This window comes from Suricata suricatta, chromosome 7 (assembly GCF_006229205.1).
Source record: "Suricata suricatta isolate VVHF042 chromosome 7, meerkat_22Aug2017_6uvM2_HiC, whole genome shotgun sequence".
Lineage (NCBI taxonomy): Eukaryota > Metazoa > Chordata > Mammalia > Carnivora > Herpestidae > Suricata > Suricata suricatta.
In genome coordinates this window covers 109,964,965-109,987,145 of record NC_043706.1, presented here as the reverse complement: position 1 = coordinate 109,987,145, position 22,181 = coordinate 109,964,965, and the positions used below count along the sequence as shown (strand labels likewise).

The window sequence follows — 22,181 nt, the reverse complement described above, 5'->3', positions numbered from 1 at the left end:
CACCATTATCTACTCGGGGAGGCGATGTGTGATGACTCCGCCCGGGCTGGGGGTGGGGAGGTGCACCGCGTGGAAAGCTCGACGAGAATTAAAGTGAGCGAACAAAGAGAACTCCCAGCAGCCGCCCGCCAGCTCCTCGCAGCTGCATCGGGAGACGTCAGTCACGCCCGGAAGGCTGTTCGAATACGCCTCCTTGAGAAAACAGCTCAAGTTAATAATTGATGGAGATTGATCGGCCGAAGGACAAAGCTTTGCAGAAAACCAATGCATCCTATTTCGAGCCGTTTGGGAATCTTCTGCCAAGTACGGGATTTGAGAGCGCAGCACGGACTTTGAGTGCAGCCACGGATCTTCCATCTCGGGTGTGGCCCCGGCCTTTATGTCTTCCTGCCACCTCCCCTACTATCTTCCGCCCCCGGCCCGTCCCCGCCTTCTTCTCTTTCCTCTTGAAAGTAGCCTCTCTTTGGTTACTTCTAAGCTACCCTCCCTTGCAATCCCGCCCTCTCCCCTGCCCAGTCCGGTGAGGTCAGCTCATGAATATCAGTGCACTTCCTGGGGAGCGTCTGGCACGGCTTGGTACCTCTCGTGTTCGCCTGCTCGCCTACTCGCCTGCTCGGAGCCGCAGCTCCAACCGAGTCACCAGCCGCGGGAAGCGACCGGCTCTGGGGTCTGCACGTTAACGCCATTGTCTGGAGAATTGGGTGTGGAACTGGGGCGATACGGCCCAAAGTCGTGCTCAGCCAGAAAGTCGCATATAATACCACGAAGTTAAGCTCTCGTTGTCTTTAAAAGACATAAAATAAACCCTGAGGTCTCCGGAGGATCAGAAGGAAAGCGCTGTTGATTTGCATCAACTTCGAAACATCGCGTCTGCTGAGAAGTGAGCAGTTCTGGATTTCTAAAGGGACGGGGATGAGAGATGGGGAGGGTCAGTAGGCAGATAAAATTTGAGATTAAAATTGTTGGTCTGTGCCCATCCGGGGTTGCGTGGTCGGCTATTTTCACGGGGGACGCCTTAAAGGGGCACAGCGTCTTGTCACTTTGTGAAAACCACGTGACAGCATGGTACCTTTGATTGTGGGAGACCAGTTCCAGGAACCTGAGCTTTCTCCTGGGTTAAAGTTGTCTGGGAACCGAGTTTAAACGTTGTCTGGTGGCTCTCACCTCGAGAGTGATTATGCCTAATACAAAACAAAAATAAGGTTGCATGACAATATAACTTGTTTAGGTGGTCCATATTAGTGTGACCCATGACAATGAACTAGGCCAGACATTCTAGGAGTATGAGGCTCCAGAGAACATATAGAAAATAAGTTGGTGGATAACTTTTCTCCCCCTAATGTTCTCTTTGTTCACTATTATTTTTCAAATTGAGTTGAAAGGAGATCCTGAAAAAAAGAAGGCAGGTGGAGAAGGAAACTTCCAATAATATTTCTTCATAAAATGAGAAATTGCTGCATTTTGTCTAAGTTATGATACTTACAATAGACAATAACGGGAATAATGCTAGTAAAGTAACTAGCAAGCATCTTCTCTCCTAATAGAAGAAAAAATTTTAAAGCACAACTTTTTGCCTAGTCATACCCTTTTCAATGTGTTAGAGAGAGAGGATAGTTCTAAGGACAAAGCACCAAACTGACTAACCAGGTAGCTGGATTACTAGGGAGAAGAACCCAGGAGGCAATGGCTTGCTATTTTCCAGATTTTAAAAGCCAGTGATGGATTTGTCTTGGAAGAATATACAATGACGGTTTATCTTGCCACCATGAGTAAGGATGCACCAAGTTTCTTGGGGTGCAGGGCCATTATGTCTCAGAATTTGGCTCCAGGGAGGAACTGGGCACTTTAAAAGTATATTATCTATGATATATAACATGTAACAAGATGCTTAAGAATGAAAATATTTTCTATCTAACAATTACACTTAAAACTAAAATGACTCACAAAAACTGTAAAATTTGAATACATGTAGACGTCATCACCTATAATGTAAGAAATTGTGCAGAGCCACCAATGAATCTTTTCAAAAAATATTTTTTAAAATTATTTACCAAAGCTTAAAGAAGAATACTTAGGGATACTAATAACTAAACCATAGAGGGGATTCTCAATGTCATTACTTTCTTGAAACTGAAGTTGATTTAAAGTCATTCATTACTTTTAGTTTAGTTCTAGTCTAAAGGAAAATGGGTGCATTTCTCTAACCAAGAACAACCTGAAGAGCTAAAGGTGCCTGAGGAAAGTACCATGTATCCCCAGAAAATTTTCTCTAAAAACCTACATCATAACCCTCTTCCTCTAATTGAAAATAGTAATTAAATAAAACATTCTCTGCTAAACTAGGCTTTAAAATACAGATTAAATAAGGAAGAAATCTAAAGTTAAAAAAAAGGCTATTCACCTCTATCATGTGGACATCTCCTTTTCCTTCTGAAGCTTCTGCCTGACTTTATCCCTTAACCTTTCCCTCCCCCACCCCACCCAAAGCTCCCTTTCTACCAATTCCTTTCTGAACCATGTCTCACTGTTGCCAGAACCAGCTACCATGAGAATGTTACCTTAAGCTGCTCTCAGATCATCACCATTTTACTGAGAGGGGATTAAAGGGAGATGGAGCCTCCCTGGGCAAAATGAGAATCGACAATTCTGCACCCTATTCCTAAACTCGAGGTTTCTATTAAGCGCTTTTCAAATCTCATTATTTTCTAGGGCTTCTTTTTTATAGGGAAATCACCCTTTGCTCTGTAACTTTGCAGACATGTTGTGTATTTCCCTTCTTTTGTTTCTATCCCAGATTAGAAAGGAAAGTTGGCGGACTTGAGGAGGGAAGAGAATGAGAATGATCTGGTGATGGACCATTCTAAATTTCATCTGATAGATTCTTCCTAGACCGCCATGAGTCAGCCACCGACGGGGGGCGCTGCCCCTGCCACAGCTACAGCTTCTGCCGCCACCTCTGCCACTGAGGCTCGCATGCACCCAGAGGGCAGCAGCAGAAAGCAGCAGCGTGCACAGTCACCTGCAAGACTAAGGGACAATTCGGTCCGACAGACAACCGCGACCACCCGGTCCCCCGTGGGGACTGGCACTAAACTCAATTCAGTTCGACTGCAGCAGCAGCAGCAGCAGCAAGGCATCAAGACCGGGAGCCGCTCGGTGCCTCAGGCCAGCGCCCGAGCAGGCGGAGGCGGGGCTGAGAAGGCTGCGCCCCTGGCGCCCAAAGGGGCCGGGCCGGGAGCTGTCCATCTCGCGGCTGGTGCTGAAGCGGTCCCCGCGGCGACCCTGGCCCCCGTGGGCGGCAGGAGGCCTGGACCGACGGAGGATCCTCCCCGGGAGCTAGAGCCCGTGTCCGCTAAACTCGGGGAACCCCCTCCGCTCGGGGAAGGAGGAGGAGGGGGTGGGGAAGGAGGAGGAGCCGGCAGTGGCTCCGGGGAAAGGGAGGGGGGCGCTCCGCAGCCGCCGCCGCCGCCCAGGGGCTGGCGAGGGAAAGGCGTACGAGCTCAGCAGAGGGGCGGCAGCGGCGGGGAGGGGGGCTCCGCTTCGCCATCCTCCTCTGCGGGCAAAACCCTAGGCCCCGGCAGCAGAAACTCCGGAAGCGGTGTTGTCGGGGGCGGCAGCGGTGGCGGAGGGAGCTACTGGAAGGAAGGATGTCTGCAGTCTGAGCTCATCCAGTTCCACCTCAAGAAAGAGCGGGCGGCAGCGGCGGCAGCCGCGGCTCAGATGCACACTAAGAACGGAGGCAGCAGCACCCGTAGCTCCCCGGTCTCTGGCGCCCCTGCCATTTGTGAGCCTCTTGCAGTCCCTTCCGTCTCCCCAATGGCGGCGGCAGCGGAGGGCCCCCAGCAGAGCGCAGAGGGCAGCGCAACTGGAGGGGGCATGCAGGCGGCGGCGCCTCCTTCGTCGCAGCCGCACCCGCAGCAGCTCCAGGAGCAGGAAGAAATGCAAGAGGAAATGGAGAAGCTGCGAGAAGAGAATGAGACTCTCAAGGTGAGAAGAGTGGGGGAATCGGGCTGGGGGAGGGGAGGCGTGGGCCTCTGAGGATTAGGGCGTGTCCCGAGAGGGTGAAAGGCTGTTAACCTGTTAGAAAGCCTTAAAGCTGGTAGGGAACAGGAAATGAGAGGAAGGGGTTCCCAGGCCTTTTCCAGATTTAATGCAGCCCAAGATCAGTAACTCTAGGTTTAATTTAAATCCAGATTTGGTCCTTCATTTCTGTAATTATCATGGGTTGTCCCACTTTCTCATGGAGAGAGGTTGAGTAGGAGAGCTAGAGAAGGCCCAAAGAAGGCCCGTTTTCATAGTTTCTTCGTGCAGCTGTTACTCCTGTCTTATGGAGAGGGGGCAATAAAACAGAATTTGGAGTTGGCATGGGTTGTACGTGGTACATGTCCGAGTGGCGGGGGGCGAGGTTAATTTTGACCCGCGGCCTGTCACCGCCCCAGAACGAGATTGATGAGCTGAGGACCGAGATGGACGAGATGAGGGACACTTTCTTCGAGGAGGATGCCTGTCAACTGCAGGAAATGCGCCACGAGTTGGAGAGAGCCAACAAAAACTGCCGGATCCTGCAGTACCGCCTCCGCAAAGCCGAGCGCAAAAGGCTCCGCTACGCACAGACCGGGGAAATCGACGGGGAGCTGTTGCGCAGCCTGGAGCAGGACCTCAAGGTCTGCAACGCCGGGGCTGGGAGCGCGGGGCAGGGGCAGCCAGTAGGGACCTCTTTGCTATGAAAGGTCCTCGGTGGTCATTGACAAAGACACGGAGTTTCGCAGCACTGACTGCGAATTATCAGGTTCCGGGCAGTGGAAGGGGAAGAACAGACCAGTGGGTCTGAGGGGTCTAGTGTGTGTGGAATGCCTCGCGGAGAGCGAGCTCTGTGAGCTTTCTAGGGAGTAACGGGGTTTCTTCCAGAGATGGTGGGAGAGGGCGCCTCCCCGCGGCAGAAACGCGGGCGTGGCAATGCACAGACTCTGGCGTCGATCTGGCCTCCAGAGGCTGTCTTCCAAGTAAATGCCAGGTGAAATGGAGAGCAGCGGGATGTAGACTCCTGCAGAGAGAGGAATTAAAGCCCAGAATAGGAATAGCATTGAGACTTTATTAGAGTTAAGGTTTCTCTCTGCAAGTCTCCCTAACCTCCTTCGGTTCTATATTCACCACTTTGCTAACTCCCTGAAAGGAAATCTGTCCAACGTACCGCCCCTCTTGGAGAAGTAAAGAGTGCAGTAAACGAAAGAACTTCGTTTTTAATGTGAAGTTGTTCCTTTGGAATTTCCCCCAGTGGAGAAATTTAACCTTGAAATTAGTTTTTTAAGTAGATGTGGTCTGTTCAGTTCAGTTTGACTGTAGTCAGATCCATTGACAATGCAAACCCAACGTTATCTTCATAACCTTGGACAATTAAACTTAATTATTTTAACCTCATCAAGATAAATTAAAAAAGTGTAATTATCTTATATTTGTTTTAAAGAAAGCTGTGAGAAAGCATTTAGTGAAAATCATTGTATTATTTCTTTTTTTTCCCTTTTCCTAACATTTGTTAAGTGCTCACTGTGCACCAAGCACAGTGGGAAGCACTTTTATATACATTAACATTCAGTTATATATCTAAATGTTAGCTCAAGATTTTAAAAAAAAAAAAAAGGAAAAAGAAAAAAAAAGCACCCTTGAGGTTGGGATTAGTAATACCATCATCTTGTATGGAAGCTGAACCTTTTACAGAGGTTTTAAGTCCCCGGCCCCTAATCCTGGAAATAGGCTAATAAGTGGCCAGGCTGTCTCCCTGTCCAGTCTGTGTCCTGAGCCACTACATCACACTACACTATACGATTTTGTTCTAAACCCTAAAATTTCCAAGATAATCTCAAAACAAAAGGCAAACATGTATACTGTAAAAACAAACAAACAAAAAATCCTTAATCTCAAGAACTGACATGTTTCCTAAAAGTAAGCACCTGATATTATAGGATCAAAATTCAGGCCCCATTCCCCACCTGTGAAAACTTTGTTTTCTAGTCTTTTAAAAATTTTTTTAATGTTTACTCATTTTTTTAAAGAGAGAGAGACAGAGAGGCAGAGCATCAGCAGGGGAGGGGCAAAGAGAGAGGGAGGCACAGAATCCAAAGCAGGCTCTAGGCTCTGAGCTGTCAGCACAGAGCCCAACGACATGGGGCTCAAAACTCACGAACCACAGGATCATGTCCTGAGCTTAACCAATTTAACTGTCAGATGCTTAACTGACTGAGCCACCCAGGCACCCTCATTTTTAAATGAGTTTTTAAAATGAGTGATAAAGGAATCATCTTGTTTTGTTGTAGAATTAGAAGAGATATATGAAATTTCTCTACACATGATAAAACACAATTAAACATCTATTACCTGGTGTAGTGCAGAGGTTGAGGGAGCAGAGTGAAGAGCTAGACTACCTGAGCACTTGTTAGCTGTGTGACCTTGAGCATATTACTTCACATCTCTGAGACTCATTTTCCTCATCTGTGAAATAGGAATAATAATAGTACTTATACCATGGGATTGTGAGGGTTAAGTAGTTTTTATATGTGATGACTTCTATGTAAAGCATCTGGAAAGATGCCCAGTATATTGTAGAAACTATTTGTGTATTGGCTTTTAGTACTTGTAATGTGAGAATAACTTTAGCTCACTTATTGTATTGTCTTTAACTGTATTTTATGTTAAAATAATTTAGGTTGCAAAGGATGTATCTGTGAGACTTCACCATGAATTGGAAAATGTGGAGGAAAAGCGAACCACAACAGAAGATGAAAATGAAAAACTGAGGCAACAGCTTATAGAAGTTGAGATTGCGAAGCAAGCTTTACAGAATGAACTGGAAAAAATGAAGGAGGTTAGTATTTGATTATCTCATGGCATACAACATATATATTTGTTCTTTATTTTTTATTTATTTATTCTGAGAGGATGAGAGAGAGGGAGTGTGAGCAAGGGAGGGGGAAGGACCCATGAGATCATGACCTGAGCCGAAATCAAGAGTCTGACGCCTAACCAATTGAGCCACCCAGGTCCCCCCATATATATGTAGCATTTTAGAAAAGGATCCCCGGGACTAAAATGACTGTTAAAATGATTGTTTTTTAATGATTATTGAACAGTTTATTATTCTCCCCCAATATACTAACAGTTACATGATTTCATACTAATCGATAATTAGCAAAAGAAAACTGACCTCAGGCCTGCCTCTTGTGTGAAATATATGAGCCTGACTGAGATTTCATCCTGTCATCTAAAGTTGTGTTGAAGAAATTACCCAGCTGTACCAGACACACAGGATGTCAAAAGTATGAAGGACTAAGTAAGCCTTGTGTTAGTTGAGAGGAAGAGCTAGTCCTGTGATCACTACTGAGTTCATAGAACCACAGACTTTGGGGGTGAAAAGGCCATAAAAACCATTGAATCTAATTGAATTAAATTGAATCATTGCTTGAATCCTCTTTATAACAAAGCCCCCGAGTAATCTAATGCTTAGAACATCACCAGTGACTAAACTTTAAGATGTTTTGCAGTATCCAATTATGTCACAGCATAGCTCTGTTTAAAGGTTTTCTTTGTTTTGACTTGAAATCTATTTCATTGTAACCTTAACCAATTCATCTTAGTTCTTCCTCTTTGGTGTAGAAGAGTCAAGAGTTCTTTTCCACATCAGATATTTGGAGTTTCTACCATGTTTCCCCTAGATCTTCTGAAAGAACAAAACTACTATCAAAGGAAGTAAATTGGAGGAGAAAAGATACAGAAAAGATTTATCAAGAAGTAATTAGCTTTGTGATAAGTAGCAATTTGAATTAAAATAATATTCTTTGAAAACTTCCTGAGAATGTACAGTGCATTTGTGGAAGCTATTATTGAGCATTAGCTAATTCTCATGTGGTCTTCTGGATATTTTCTTCTGCTTAACTATGCAGAATTTAAATGAAAATCCTAATCTTTCTGTGGACTAAATGAGATATTGCACCTTTCATTGGTATACTTATTACAAAATGGTATAAAAATGTATTTACCGTGTAACAGTGAAAATATCAAGTCTGATTGAGAATATGTGTCAAGAAGATGCCTGTATGGCTCAGTGGGTTAAATGACTGACTCTTGATCTTGGCTAAGGTCATGATCTTATGGGTTCGTGGGATGCAGCACTGAGTCAGGCTCTGTGCTGGCAGTGAGGAACCTGCTTGAAATTCTCTCTCTCCTTCTCTCACTGCGTCTCCCCCACTCTCTCTCTCTCTTTTCTCTCTCTCTCTCTCTCTCTCTCTCTCTCCAAAGAAAAGCTTTAAAAAAATGCCAGTAATTTGTAGAAAATCGTTTCAGTGGGGTAAATTATTTTGTGATCTAAGTTTCTACTTATTATATTATCCTGATTTAAACATTTTTAACATGACAAATTAGGGAAAAACTCTTTTAATGATATGTAATTCTTGGCTAATTCCTAAGGATGGCTGTGTGCTCCAATATGAAAGCTGGGAGTCATGTGACTATCTTTACCAGTAACCAACCTGTTGATTTTAAAAGGCTTGTAACTCGCCTCAGTTTATTCAGTTGTAAAATGTTGTTTTAATGATTCTCAACATCTCCTGCAGCTATCATGACTTTTATCATGAAATTTAGGTCACTATCTTTAAGGAATAGCATGGATTTTTTTCCTGAAGTTAAGAGATCAAATATAAAATGATGTAGGTACAAGTATATGTTTCTTAAACAATAATGTAGAGTTGAAGTGTGTCAAAAATAAAAGTTTAATTTCCAGGAAATTAGTGAAGTAGGTGGCTGTGTTAGTTTGCTAGGGTTGCCATACCAAAACACGACTGTGTGGTGTAAACAATTGAAATCTTTTTTCTCACTGTTCTGGAAGCTGGAAGTCCAAAATCAAGGTGAAGGTAGGGTTTACTCCTTCTGAGGGCCGTGCAGGAAAGATCTGTTCCAGGCCTCTTTTCTTGGCTTGTAGATGGCCATCTTCACGTTCACACTGCATTTTCCCTATAGCCATCTCTGTCCAAACTTCCTCTTTTCTGGCACCAGTCATTGTAGATTATGATCTACCTAATTTTAGGTTGTACAATGTAGATTGATTGCATCTGTAAAGACCCTATCTCCAGATAAGGTCACATTCTGATGTACTTAAGGTTACAGCTTCAGCATGTGAATTGAGCAGACACAATTCAACCCATAACCATAGGAATTAAACAAAGGAAAGAGAAAGTTCTTTCTTCTTATCAGCAAGCAAAGAGAAAGTTCATGGTCAGTTCCATTAGGTTTCAAATCTGAACAAACTTTATTTGATGACTAGGAATAAAAGAATATTTTGTGATTTCATATCATGTAAATGTTTTTTAAGTGAATTTCTGGAAAGTTGGATTTAAGAATGGGAAAAGAGCTTTCTGATATCATTCTGTGTCCAGAAAAGTGGAAAATGCCTATAGATTACTGTCCATTAGCCTGACAGATGGGATCTCTCCCATTGTAAATAAAGCCAAAATAATCTGGACACCAAGAAAAAGGGCTGGAACCTGAGAAGGTCCTTAGGAGAATCATTATAAAAATACACTTCCTTGATTCTGTTCCCTACACTCTCCCCTATAACTATTTCCTCCTTCAGGGCTCTCACTCTGATTTGATTCTCACTCTTCAGGATTTTCACTCTCACAGCACCAAGGATGTGGATATATGTTCATGCCAAAAAGGAAATTCACATTCTCCTTGGAGTTATAAAAGCCAAACTCCAATACCTAAGTGGAAACTACAACAATAAAAGCATAAGGAATGTAGGAACATACATTCAGGATGTCAGCATTTAAAGTAACCTTTTATTAAAAAGATAGGCTCTAAACTAGCATTCATAGTTTGAGAAGGTGGGTGGCAGTTGGGGGAAAAAATAGAAATGGAGAGAAAGGACAAGAGAGTGGAAGATAAAGATCTGGGGGATTCTAAACATAATAAAGGAAAAATGGAAATACTCTGGCAGGAAAGTTCTGTAATCACTTATTTGAGATTGACATTCATAGTGTCTAGAAGAGTGTCAGGAACAGAAAAGGTAGTTTTAGTTGGAAATCAAAAGTGTTTCATTAAAATGAGATTTTTATAATGGTAACTTTGTTATCTTCCAAGAAGATCAATATTGAAACTGAGTTGCAATAATAAGTGGCTCACTTTGTGGGATAGGAGCTGTGAGTTTGAAGCCTGGCTTGGCCTCTGTATGATGGTGGCAGCTTCAGTTAATCATCTGCTTCGTTGGTTGTAAAATGAAAACATATTCAAGTCCTTGGATAGGGTTAACCACACCACTGTCATTCCTTTATGGCCTTCTAATCAGTGGAGAAAATAGAATCAGGCCAAGCTTTGCATTATGAAGAAAAGACAAAAGTTATGGAGTAAATTACAAAATGGTAGGTAGAATATACTAGAGAGAAGCAATCTTCTAACTCCCAGTTTTTAGTTTCTTACATGGAGTCCTATAGACGTGGAACAGCACAGCTGGGACCAATAGGCCATCTGCTGGAGTTTGGAAACCATTTACTATGAGTTTAATTGGCTTCAAGGGTGTTGACCAATTACTCTCAAGGCTAGTGGTTGCACAAGGTCCTGTGCAGCTCACATCCATCTGCTTATCTTCTTCCTCTGAGAGTATGGAGTAGGCATTAGGGGATACGAAGAGTTGAGTACAGGCAGGATAGACGTAATTAGTTGAATCTACTGCAACTCATTGCTTGTATTGAAACAGTTGACATTCTGCCAAATGCAAACAAGAGGGACCTCTTAGGATGGTTCCTTAGAATCTTAATGGTATCCTCATCCGATTACAAAATGTTGATATCTACAGCACTATGCTCTCTTGCAGTAGAAAAATGGCTTTCTTTTATATAACCTGGCAAAAATGATGGTCTTTCAGCATCACAAACAGAGACTGGTTTTTGCAAAAGTTATTTCATGGAAACTATGACTAGCTTGCCATTTGAATGGCAGAACAGGTTAATGCACAAATAGCATACAGTGAGGAAGGATATGGAGGAATCTGTGTGGAGTAGGTCTCTGCCATAGTTAATTGAAGGTCACTGCCCTTCGTGTGAAGTCCTTCTGCTGTAGAAAGAATCTTTGCTTTGAGAGCTTTGAAACACTGCTCTTCAGAAGGGAGAGGTCCTCTCATATCACCTTTAAGATCTGACACTTGGGAAAACATTGATGACAGACAGTTGAGGAAAGGAAAAAAGACTAACTGAGATGATGATGATAAATGTTTATCTGATCTTTTTTATTTAAGAGTCTATACTCTGTGTTATTTCGTCCCTTAACTTCATGCAAGTCTTAAAGTAATTTTCTTAACTTCTCCGGTGTTTGCTCTAGAGGGCTCTTAACTTGCCTACTGCAATAGCACTATCTATCTTGGGACTTTTATTTTCTGTGCACTTGGTTAATATACCCTATCTATTACAATGAACTCTCATTCTAGAACACAGAAATAATTAGTACCATAAATTTCAACAGTAGTCTCTCTCTGTTTTTTAAAGAATATATCTGCTCAGACTCTCTTTACAGACAAAACACTTTAATAAACAATTGCTTGTCTTGAACATTTACCACTGCCTATTTTTTTCTTATATAAAATAATGAACTGAGTATTCATTACCCAACTTTACTTGGTTTTGATAGGACATATTTATCTAAGTTATAAAGTGCAAAAAAGAAATGCTGAGTATTAAATCAGCAAACACACAGCCCTTTAAGGGAGAATTTCTTTGGCATTCTAATATTTTTACCCTGCTTCTGGTAGTTATAATTTAAAAACTAGAAGAACAATCATGGATTTTTAAATCAAATTGCCATAAATATTTTTAAATGCATCAATTTAACACTATTACTTTAGTACCATCTTCTCAGAGGCAGTAGTTTGTTGAATAACACAGGCAAGAATAATACAGACTAAATTAAAAGCAAAAAGTAATGTGCCAGGTGAACAGACAAAACCTAACGTTGAACGGACCCCCATCAAACAACCTAGTCTTTTCTTTAAGGGACTCTGATGGGTGTAGTTGTGACTTAACTGGTTCCTGTGGTGCCTGTAGGTTTGGGGGCCGTAATTAACACAACTCCCTACCACTCCTTGGCTGCCTGATAAGAGTTATGCTTCTAATGGTGGAGAAAATAGCATCTACTCTCTGTCTCAGCAACTCTTTGATCTGACTTTAATTTAGCAAACATTTATTGAGTATATATAGTATGTATAACAAGATAACAGTTAGTGTAACCATGGGGTAGTTTCTGACCTGGAGTTAATTACTTTCTGATAGAAACGATTGCCTTATAGAAGGTGTACTTTGACAATATTTACACATATACTGAACGCTTTGATATTCATCGTCTCAAAAGGGAAAACTCTAAGTAGATAAGGCCAATGCCTGTCTTGTTCACTGTGGCACCCTCAACATCCACTTCAGTGCCTGGCACGTAGTCAGACCGCATTTTCTGTAATATTATAACAACCGTTATTCCATATTTAATCTGTATTATCTTTTTCCCACTCTAGACTGTGAACCCCCGGGAGAAAGAACCAAATCTTGTCTTATTCATCATCGTGTCCACAACAAACAGAAGTTGTTGACACAAAGTTGGTAAACAATAAATAATTTTGAATGAGAGAATGTAGTTAGGAGAGGTGTGTCAAGCCATATTTTGTGGCGAGAACAAGAGCTCTGACTCGGAAACTAGGCTTTTTCTGTGGTGCTTAGTGCAATACAAACATGAAACAAAAGAGCTCCAGACCCACCCTGCTCCCAGAACTAGAGATCTCTTGATACTACTGTCTCTTAGAAACTTCTAGTCCTCTACCTTGCTTCTCCCAAACCCCAGTTATTCTCCAGAAACAAATCTCCCCTAAAATAAGGTCTCATGGGCTTCTCAGGATGGGAAATGAAGACAGGAGCTCAAAAACCAGAGGACGGCTCTGACACCCTAGACCTCAGCTCTGTGTCTGACTTCTGTATCATGTGGTGTGCAGTATGAAATGCAGGTTTAGAGAGTAAGAGAAGGCTGCAGGTCTTGTCACTCCCAAGACAGTCCAACTATTTATTTGCTTTAAATCTTCAGTGTTGGGATAATCAATTTAGCAGTTAATTTGACTGGAGAGATAAGGAAAATTACCCCAGGGCTGTCATAGTTCAACAGCTACCATTTTTGAGTGCCAATCGCTGTGCTAGATAGTATCTGTATAATTATGTTGTTAATAGTTCCATTTTAGAGATAAACATTCAAGGCTTAACAAAGCTAATATCACTAGTAAGCTGGCAGGGTCCATACTGGTCCACCAGCCTCCAAGCCCATGGTCTCCACTGGCCAATGCTGTGCACCACACTACTGGAACTCAGAGTTCCCCCTGCATAGCCACTTCTATCTTCCTGACCCACAAATGACCTGCCTTCTTTAGGGATCTCAGTTCTCCTAGAATCTCCAAGTCCTGAACCTCTAGCCCACATTTAGAAAATGCATGGAGCAAGGACTTCCATGGTGTCTAAAGAAAAACTCTATTTTATCTCACAGAAATCTTTGGAGAGAACAAAGAAACTGGGACCACAGGGCTAAAAAACATGTTTTCGGGTCTGTTGATGTGGTTTCTTCTTTCTGTATAGACTTAATACCTGTGTTATGTCAGCTAAGTCTCTTAATAGCTGACTCTCAATTTAATCACCTCTTAAAGGAAAATAAATATTTTCCCTCTCCAACCCATTCACAAGGACCACAGAAGATAGTATGTATGTGTGGAATGCTTTATAAACCATAAAGTTGTATAGATGTCAGATCTTCTTGTTATCACATAGTTCTAGATGAGCTGATTAAGACTTAACTCTTACAGAGAATGATTAAATCCATGAGAGTGAAATTTTAGACTTATCCAAGAGTCTAAATCTTCTACAGTGGGCTTAGAAACACTTTTTCTTTCTCTTTCCCCATGAATGTGTATGACCGTGAAGTTCACCTTTTAGGTCACTTGACTGTAGAGCCGTTCTAACCTCTACGTATCCTGTTCCCTTTTCCACAAAGTAGTCCTTACTGCTTTACCATCCAGTACCTCACATTTGCAGAGGTTTCAAGGGAAGTGCAAACAAAGCAGCTATACACTCTGCTCCTGCACTCGCCAACAAAGCTGACTGCTTATTTGTCTGGATAATTGTCTCTCCTCCCTTTGCTGCTCTATAAATATTTTTCTTAAACAGAAACATCTTAACGGAGAGAGGAGGGCTATTGTATTCAGGTTCAAGATACTTTAGATTGCTTTGTGCATTTTAGTAACTCCACAACTGAATCCTATGCTATCTGAATTGAAGAACTGCATTTCTATTTCACACACAGAGACCGTTATAGGTACAAAAACCAGAAATGTATAGCCATGAGAAGAGGTGTTAGGAAGATATGATTGCTGTCAGCGGAGCTCATCTTTAGCTCTTACATTAGAATTTATTTGGTTCCTTTGTTTTCCAATTCTTGTGTCACATTGGAGTAAATATACCATGCTATTTCACTGTATATTAGGAAGTATTTTCAAAATTGAAAATTCAGTTATATCTTGAAGATTTTAGACTTCATTGCATTTTAATGGAAATACAATCACTTATTTGATGTCTCCATTCTAATTCCGTTTTTTACATTTCAGGGTCAGTTAAACTGATCTTTATCAAGATGGTGAATGACATTTGAAGATGATATTTAAAGATGTCATTTAGTTTCTCTCCTGATATTTTCCATTTTATACTTAATATATTTCATTAATGGAGCCATTTATATTCAGCGTGATTCAACTCAGAAGTGCTTAAAATTAAAAATTCAAAGTATTATATATTCATCTGCTGGCTAGCTCAGTTATTTCCAATTTGTCTAGCCAATTAATCATAGTGGTAAGTGCTTAATAAAATTAACTATATTATTTTTTCTTTCTTTCACAAAGTAAGCAATCTTACCATTACATTGGCCAGCAGCCTTGAATAATTGCAGAAATAACTAGACAGCCCAACTGATTATTGAATTCACGTGCATAATGAGTGGCTACTATGTTAGCATGTGGTTGTATCCACCACCCCCTTGCATATGGAAGAAAAGATTTACATTGAACTTTACCAAATGATAGCCACCGGTATGTATGCAAGAGGATCTGTTTTATGTAAAGTATTGTTTTTCAAGGATAAAATACAGCTATCAGTTTCATTTCTTTAAAAATATGGCTACATTTAAAATGGAATAATTGGGGCACCTGGGTGGCTCAGTCGGTTGGGCCTCCAGCTTCGGCTCAGGTCAGATCTCGCGTTCATGGGTTCGAGCCCCACGTCGGGCTCTGTGCTGACAGCTAGCTCAGAGCCTGGAGCCTGCTTCTGGTTCTGTGTCTCCTTCTCTCTCTGCCCTTCCCCCTCTCATGCTCTGTTTCTCTATGTATCAAAAATAAATTTTTAAAAAACATTAAAAATTTTTTAAAAATGGAATAATTATGTTCTGTAATGATTTGGAAGGTAGTTATTCTATTTTTAATTCCATTAGTATTAACCTTAAGGGTTTTTTGAGGTGGGTTTTTTTTTTTTTGTAATACATATATGATTCTCAACTTTCTCAACTACCAAAATCAAGAATAAAACAAGAAATTAAGAATTATTTCAGTTAACTCAAACCCTTGGATTACCTCTGGCCTTTGTTAATTTAACATAGGATTATAAACTAAGACTGTTACTATTATTTATTGTTATAGTATATAGTTTGAATTTAGAGAATATGCTTCTTATGTAACCCAAACAATATATATTCAGTTTCAATACTTAACTACCAATAATTTTAAACTACAACTACATTTCTGAAACCTGTTTTAAATAATCTTGAATTGATTAGATAATGATCTTGACTTTTTTTTAAACGAGAAAAGTTTGTAGAGGTTAGACTTTCTGAGCTTTGTACTTTTGACCTCACACAGGAATGACAAGATGGCATTACTGAGCAAAAAATTTTTCTTTTCACATTATATATTCTGCTCCATTATGTTGTGGCATTTGTTTTGGAGTGAAGAAATAGGAGATCAGTCTGACTTTGATTTCTTTGTAGGTCAGATTGTTTTCTCTCTACATATTTATGGATTTTTTTTCTTTACCCGTCCTATCAATCAGGATCCTCCAGTAGATGGAGCATGTGAATAGGATTACTCACAGTGGTGTGGGCAGGACTAAGGGAACATGCTCTTAATTTGGGCTGGTAAAGCATTCAGAGAAGACTGGCAACACATGGAAACCATCACCACCTCTAGATATAACAACACTGCTAAGGAAATGATGTTACAGGGGCCGGTGAAAGCTGGAACTGTGGAGGAGGACCCCCCCTCCCATGGGAGTTGTCCTCTGGAGGGTTCTTAGCTGCTCCTAAGATATGGTGTTGACAAAGTGAGGGAGTGAGGAGAGATACTGTGAACTATCTCTCCTCCTACCCTCCATTGCTCAGCACTTCTGCCAGTGCCTTCCATTGGGCAAACTCAACTAGAAGACATGTGGCAGGGAAGGGAGCCTGGGCCGAAATGTATGCCAGGGCAGCCTCCTGAAGCACAGAGCAGGACAGAGAAGGGGCAATAATGAGTCTGGAGAGCTAAGGAGAAAACCAGTTCAAAAACATTGCCAGGACACAACTAGGTGATGGTCTTTGCAGACTCTTTAATCTGAAAATTAGCACTTTTTTATTAATTATCTTAGAGGAACTTCCGTGTTGTGTAAGCTTGTCAATCACACATACTCTATTTTCTCTTCTTCGCATTTTTTTCACTTTAGACCCCTTATGACTATCTTTTCATTCTTTCACCTTCTTTTTGTCCTTTTCACCTGTGGTTTTGGACAGTTTCTCAAGTTTGTTCTCAGTATCAGTGAGTTAATTTTCTGATATGTCATTTGTGCTCTTTGAAGACGCCAGTACAAAATTGGAATCTTGCATTGAAGTTGAGTCTCCTCTGTGAATTTTCTTATTCCCAACACCTTCCTATTCTTCAGATCTTAATATCCCCTATGATCTTTCATTTTTAGCTCACAGAGGCCATGTTCATTATCTTATTAAGGATACAGTATTCTTAAAGTTACCTTCTGTTTTCCAGAGTAAATGGTTTTTAGACATATATTTTTGTTTTTCTCCCTTTCTCTTTAGCTGAATACCTTTTTGTAGTTTCCTCCAATACACTTTATTGTATACAGCTTCATTGAAATATAATTTACATACCATAAATTCATTTTAGGCATAGAATTTAATGCTTTCAGTAAATGTACAGAGCTGTGGAACCGTCTCTGTAATAAGGTTTTTGAACATTTCAAACACCCCCCAAAAAGATCTATAGTGCTCACTTGCAGTCATCTCCTGTTTTCACTCCTAACCCCAATCAAGCACTAATCTGCTTTGTAAATCTGTAGCTTTGTATTTTCTGAATATTTCATTATATTGTAATTGTACAAGTTTTGGCCTTTTGCATCTGGCTTTTTTCACTTAGCTTAATGTTTTTCGACTAATCCTTGTGTGTATCAATACTTCATTCCTTTTTTATTTCCAAATAATATTTGAATATATATGTAGACACACACGTATCCATTTATCAGTCTATGAACATTACGGTGTTCCCCCCATTTTTATGAATAATGCTACTGTGAACATTCACATAAAGGTTTTGTGTGGACCTGTGTTTTGGTTTCTCTTGGGTAGATATCTAAGAGAATTTATGGGTCACCCAGTGAAATTATGTTTGTTTGACCTTTTAAAGAAACTTCCAAACTGTTTTCCAAAGTGGCTGCATCATTTTATATTTTTACCAGCAAAGGAGAAGGGTTCAATTCGTCAACATCCTTGCCAACCCTTATTGTCTATCTTTCTTATTAAAGCTCTTCTCTCAAGGTTTATTTATGTGGTATGTCATTGTGGCTTAAATTTGTGTTTCCCTAATAATGTGGAACCTCTTTTCCTGTGCTTGTGTTCCATTCATGTATCCTCTTTAGTGTAATGTCTATTTAATTTTTTTGTTCATTCTAATTGGATTGTCTACTTATTATTGAGTTTTAATATAAACTTCATGTATTCTGGATACAAATCTTTTATCAGATGTATGATGTGCAATGTTTTCTGTGTTGTTTGTCTTTTCACTTTCTTTATGATGCCGTCTGCAGTGCAAAAGCTTTTTATTTTGATAAAGTCCAATTTATGAATTTTTCTTATATCATTTATGCTTTTGGTGTTATATCTAAGAAATCTGTGTGTAACCTACAGGAAATGACTCTGCTATTTTTCTAAGAGTTTTACTACTTTGGGCTATTACCTGCAGGCCTGTGATCCGTTTTGAGTTAACTGTTGTGAATGGTGTGAATTGGGCATCTAAATTCATCTTTTTGCATCTGGATCTCCAATCGCTCCACCGGTTGTTGAAAAGATTATCCTCCCCCCCCCACCCCATCCCCCGCCCCAAAATGCCTTTGTCCAATGCACTTTCATCTCTTTTTCCACTTCTTTTTCTTTTTAGAAAATATCATTGGATGTCAAACTTTCTTTTTAAATTCAGTGTTGGCTCAAGACACTCACTGTGTGCTTTTTGCTTGGTTCCTCACTGCTCGCTTTCAGGCCCAGAGCCATAGCACTACTTGATATGCTCAGCTCCAAACCAATGTCTGGCAGCTGGTAAACATTTATCTAGTTCCAGCCTTTTCTGAAGGAATGTGAGGAAGTCTACTCCGGCAGCACTCAGGCATGCTGACTATGAAGAAAATCTGAATCTTAGAAAAATTTGAAGCATCTTGTAGTTGTTCTTTTCTGACTTTTGGTATGTGAAAAATAAACCCCAATTTGGGTGTTCTCAGGGCTTTTCTGTCTGTGTTTCTACCCAGGAAGCCCTGGATAGGAAAATAATAGAGCTAATGATTTATTGCACAATCATCTAGCTCTTTCCCTGCTACAGTATTAGAGTATTGGAGTAGTGGACTTTTAACAACCTGAGAGCGGCTGCAAATGAGCCGGGCCCTTTCTCCAAAAACATGATAAAGCAATCTCTGTACAGTATTAGTGCGTGTACTGGAGAAAAGAGGGCTGGGATATAGAGTGCTGGCTGCCTCGGCGTCTGCTTTTTAGTAACTTATTGAGGCGGGCTTTACATATCATATAAACAACCCATTCAGCTATGCAGTTGAGGGATCTCTGAGTACATTTTTCAAGTCATGCAATTACTACAATAAATTCATTTTAGAACATTTTCGTTACCTCTTAATGTGTCTCATACCCACATACTGTTAAACCCCATTCCTTCCCTCCCTCTTGCAACTCCAGGTAACCATGAATCTGCTTCTAATATCTATCCATCTGCCTTTTCTAGACATTTCATATAAATGGAATCATATAACATATGTTTATTACATTTGGCTTCTTTCACTTCACATAATGTTTTTGAGACACATCCATGTCATATCATATATCAGTAGTGTGTTCCTTTTTTAAGTTTATTTACATATTTTGAGAAAGAGAGAGAGAGAGAGAGAGAGCAAGACAGAGCAAGGGAAGGGCAGAGTGGGAGGGACAAAGAGAATCCCAAGCAGCCTCTGTCTGCACTGTCAGCACAGAGCCTGACACGGGGCTCGAACTCGAATCTGTGAGATCATGACCTGAGCGGAAACCAACAGTCAGATGCTTAACTGGCTGAGCCACCCAGGTATCCCATTGTTTTTTTAAAAATTTGCTGAATAGTATTATATTGTATGGACACCATGTTTTACTTATCCATTCACCAGTAGATGCACATTTGGGTTGAGCTGTTATGAATAATGCTTCTAACAATATTCGTGTGTAAATCCTTACGTGAATACAGGTTTTCATTCCTCTTGGGTATATACCTAAAAGTGGAATTGCTGAGTCATATGGCAAACTTGTGTTTAACCTTTTAAGAAACAGAGATGTTTGATTTTGCTTGGTCAGCATTTCCAGGTCTGTTTCAGACAGTAAAGGTTACACATAAGATACATTATGTTACTTTGTGGAATTCCACTGTTGTTACTGTTGAAGGAAATTTTTTTCAGATTCTGGAAAGTACTTGACTCTTAACCTTAGTTTCCAGTGTTACTGCATCTATATTTTTATCTTTGTGTTAAGTATACTTAATAGGGAGAAAGTGATAACTTCATATTATATTTGACCAAAATTCTTTCTTTCTTTTTTTAATGTTTTATTTATTTATTCATTTAAAATTTTTTTATGTTTATTTATTTTTGAGAGAGAGAGACAGAATGAGCAGAGAGAGAGGGAGACACAGAATCCAAAGCAGGCTTTAGGCTCTGAACTGTCAGCACAGAGCCCAACGCGGGGCTCAAACCCACTGACTGCAAGATCATGACTTGAGCCAAAGTCTGATGCTTAACCAACTGAGCCACTCAGGCACCCCATTGTTTTATTTATTTTTGAGAGAGGGAGGTAAAAGAGGAGGGGAGGGAGGGGAATGGAAAGGGAGAGAGCATCCAAAGCAGGCTCCATGCTGACAGCAGATAGCCCGATGTGGGGCTTGAACCCACAGGCTTGAACCCATGAACTCCAAGATCATGACCTGAGCCTAAGTCAGCTGCTTAAACAACTGAGCCGCCAAGATGCCCCTATATTCACCCAAAATTCTTTCTATTGACCTACAATGTAAATGGTAAGTTTTCTTTAAAAAAATAATACCTTAGGGGGCACGTGGGTGACTTAGTCTGTTAAGCATCTCTCTCTCTCTCTCTCTCTCTCTCTCTCTCTCTCTCCCTCCCCCACTTGTGCTGTCTTTCTTTCAAAAATAAAGAAACAAACGTGAGAAAAAAGAGTTAAAAAATACCTTAGGAAATGAATCTGGTTCATCTGTGATTTCTATCCATAACTTCCTTAATATATGGAATGTTTTATTTTTATTCTATTTATATCTCATGCTCTTATATTCATGCATGTATTTCCCCCAGGTACTTATTTATTATTTATAATGGCACTACTATATGTGTAGCTGTTAAGTTGCTCACATGTCTAAAAAAGATGTGTGCCCACATTGCGTGTATACTTAGGATTACATCAAGGGAGTAAGTAAATTTACTTAGCCCAGAATATGGCCCTTGTTTTTGTTCAAATTCAAATTTCAGAAATTTAGTGATTGCCTATTTATTCCAAAATTACTTTGAAATGAACTGACTGATTTGGTCAAATATAATCCACTTCCAATGGATACTACAATACCTCTCAATATGAAGTAAAATCAGATTGTAACATTTCAATGAGTATGTGTTCTCTAGTGATATTTATAATAGATTTCAAATTGTGTGTTTGGTGTATAGATAGGGGTTGCAGAGATTCTCTTTCTCCCTGTGTTTTAGAATCCACTGAGCAGTGTTTAAGATATGCTGAAATTCCTTCCAGGGTCTCAACCACATACACATGTACACATGTGTGTTCCAACACATATATACATATATTTGCATATGCACATAGACATGCACACATACTCAGTGCTCATTTGCTCTATGAATGCGAACATACACATACACACAAAACACACTCCATGGGTGTGTTATTTGATTTTAAGAGCTTGGGTTCAGGTTTTTTGCCTTTTAAAATATACTCTGTGCCTTTTTTTTTTTTTTTATTAAACCAATTACTTCTGCCCTTACTTTCTCTGTCCTTAAAAATAGAAAAGGGTCACTTCCCAGAAATAGTTCATATCACTGAATTAAACCACGGAAACGAGATTTTTCTTTTAATCCATTTAAGATTTACCGAGAAAACTCTTTATTCATGATTTTTATTTTTATTGGCACATGATAGAGACTACAAGACCGTGATTGTCAGCTTTATTCATAAATATTTTCATGTTTTCATAAATTTATTACAAGAAATAAACTCAGTCTTTCTTCCTTTTTTTTTTTTAACTCAGTCTTTCTTCTTATGCCAATTGTTTTCAAGTTATTTACACTATGTCTCTGGTAAATATCTATTATACTCTAAAGCATATCTAAGCAGAATCCTTCTTAGTAGCAATCAAGAAAGATACAGGCAAAGACAATCAGAATGATGTCAACATAAGAGAGTGCACATTAATAAGATGAAATGTATATGAATAAATGTGGATGTCCTACAATGTGATTTTTTTAAATTTACACAAATACAAAAGGATAAAAATATATTCATAG

At 40.1% G+C, this 22,181-nt stretch overlaps 1 protein-coding gene across 1 annotated transcript in view; it reads left to right on the top strand.

Annotated features, from left to right (window-relative positions):
* The first annotated feature begins 2,818 nt into the window (after positions 1-2,818).
* The window catches only part of SOGA3 (SOGA family member 3), a 37,053-nt gene continuing 17,690 nt past the window's right edge, over positions 2,819-22,181 (top strand). Inside the window, exons 1-3 of the mRNA XM_029945004.1 lie at positions 2,819-3,987; positions 4,440-4,664; positions 6,701-6,859. Coding sequence (XP_029800864.1) covers positions 2,896-3,987; positions 4,440-4,664; positions 6,701-6,859 — 1,476 coding nt within the window. The 5' untranslated portion in view covers positions 2,819-2,895. The remainder of the gene's footprint in view (positions 3,988-4,439; positions 4,665-6,700; positions 6,860-22,181) is intronic.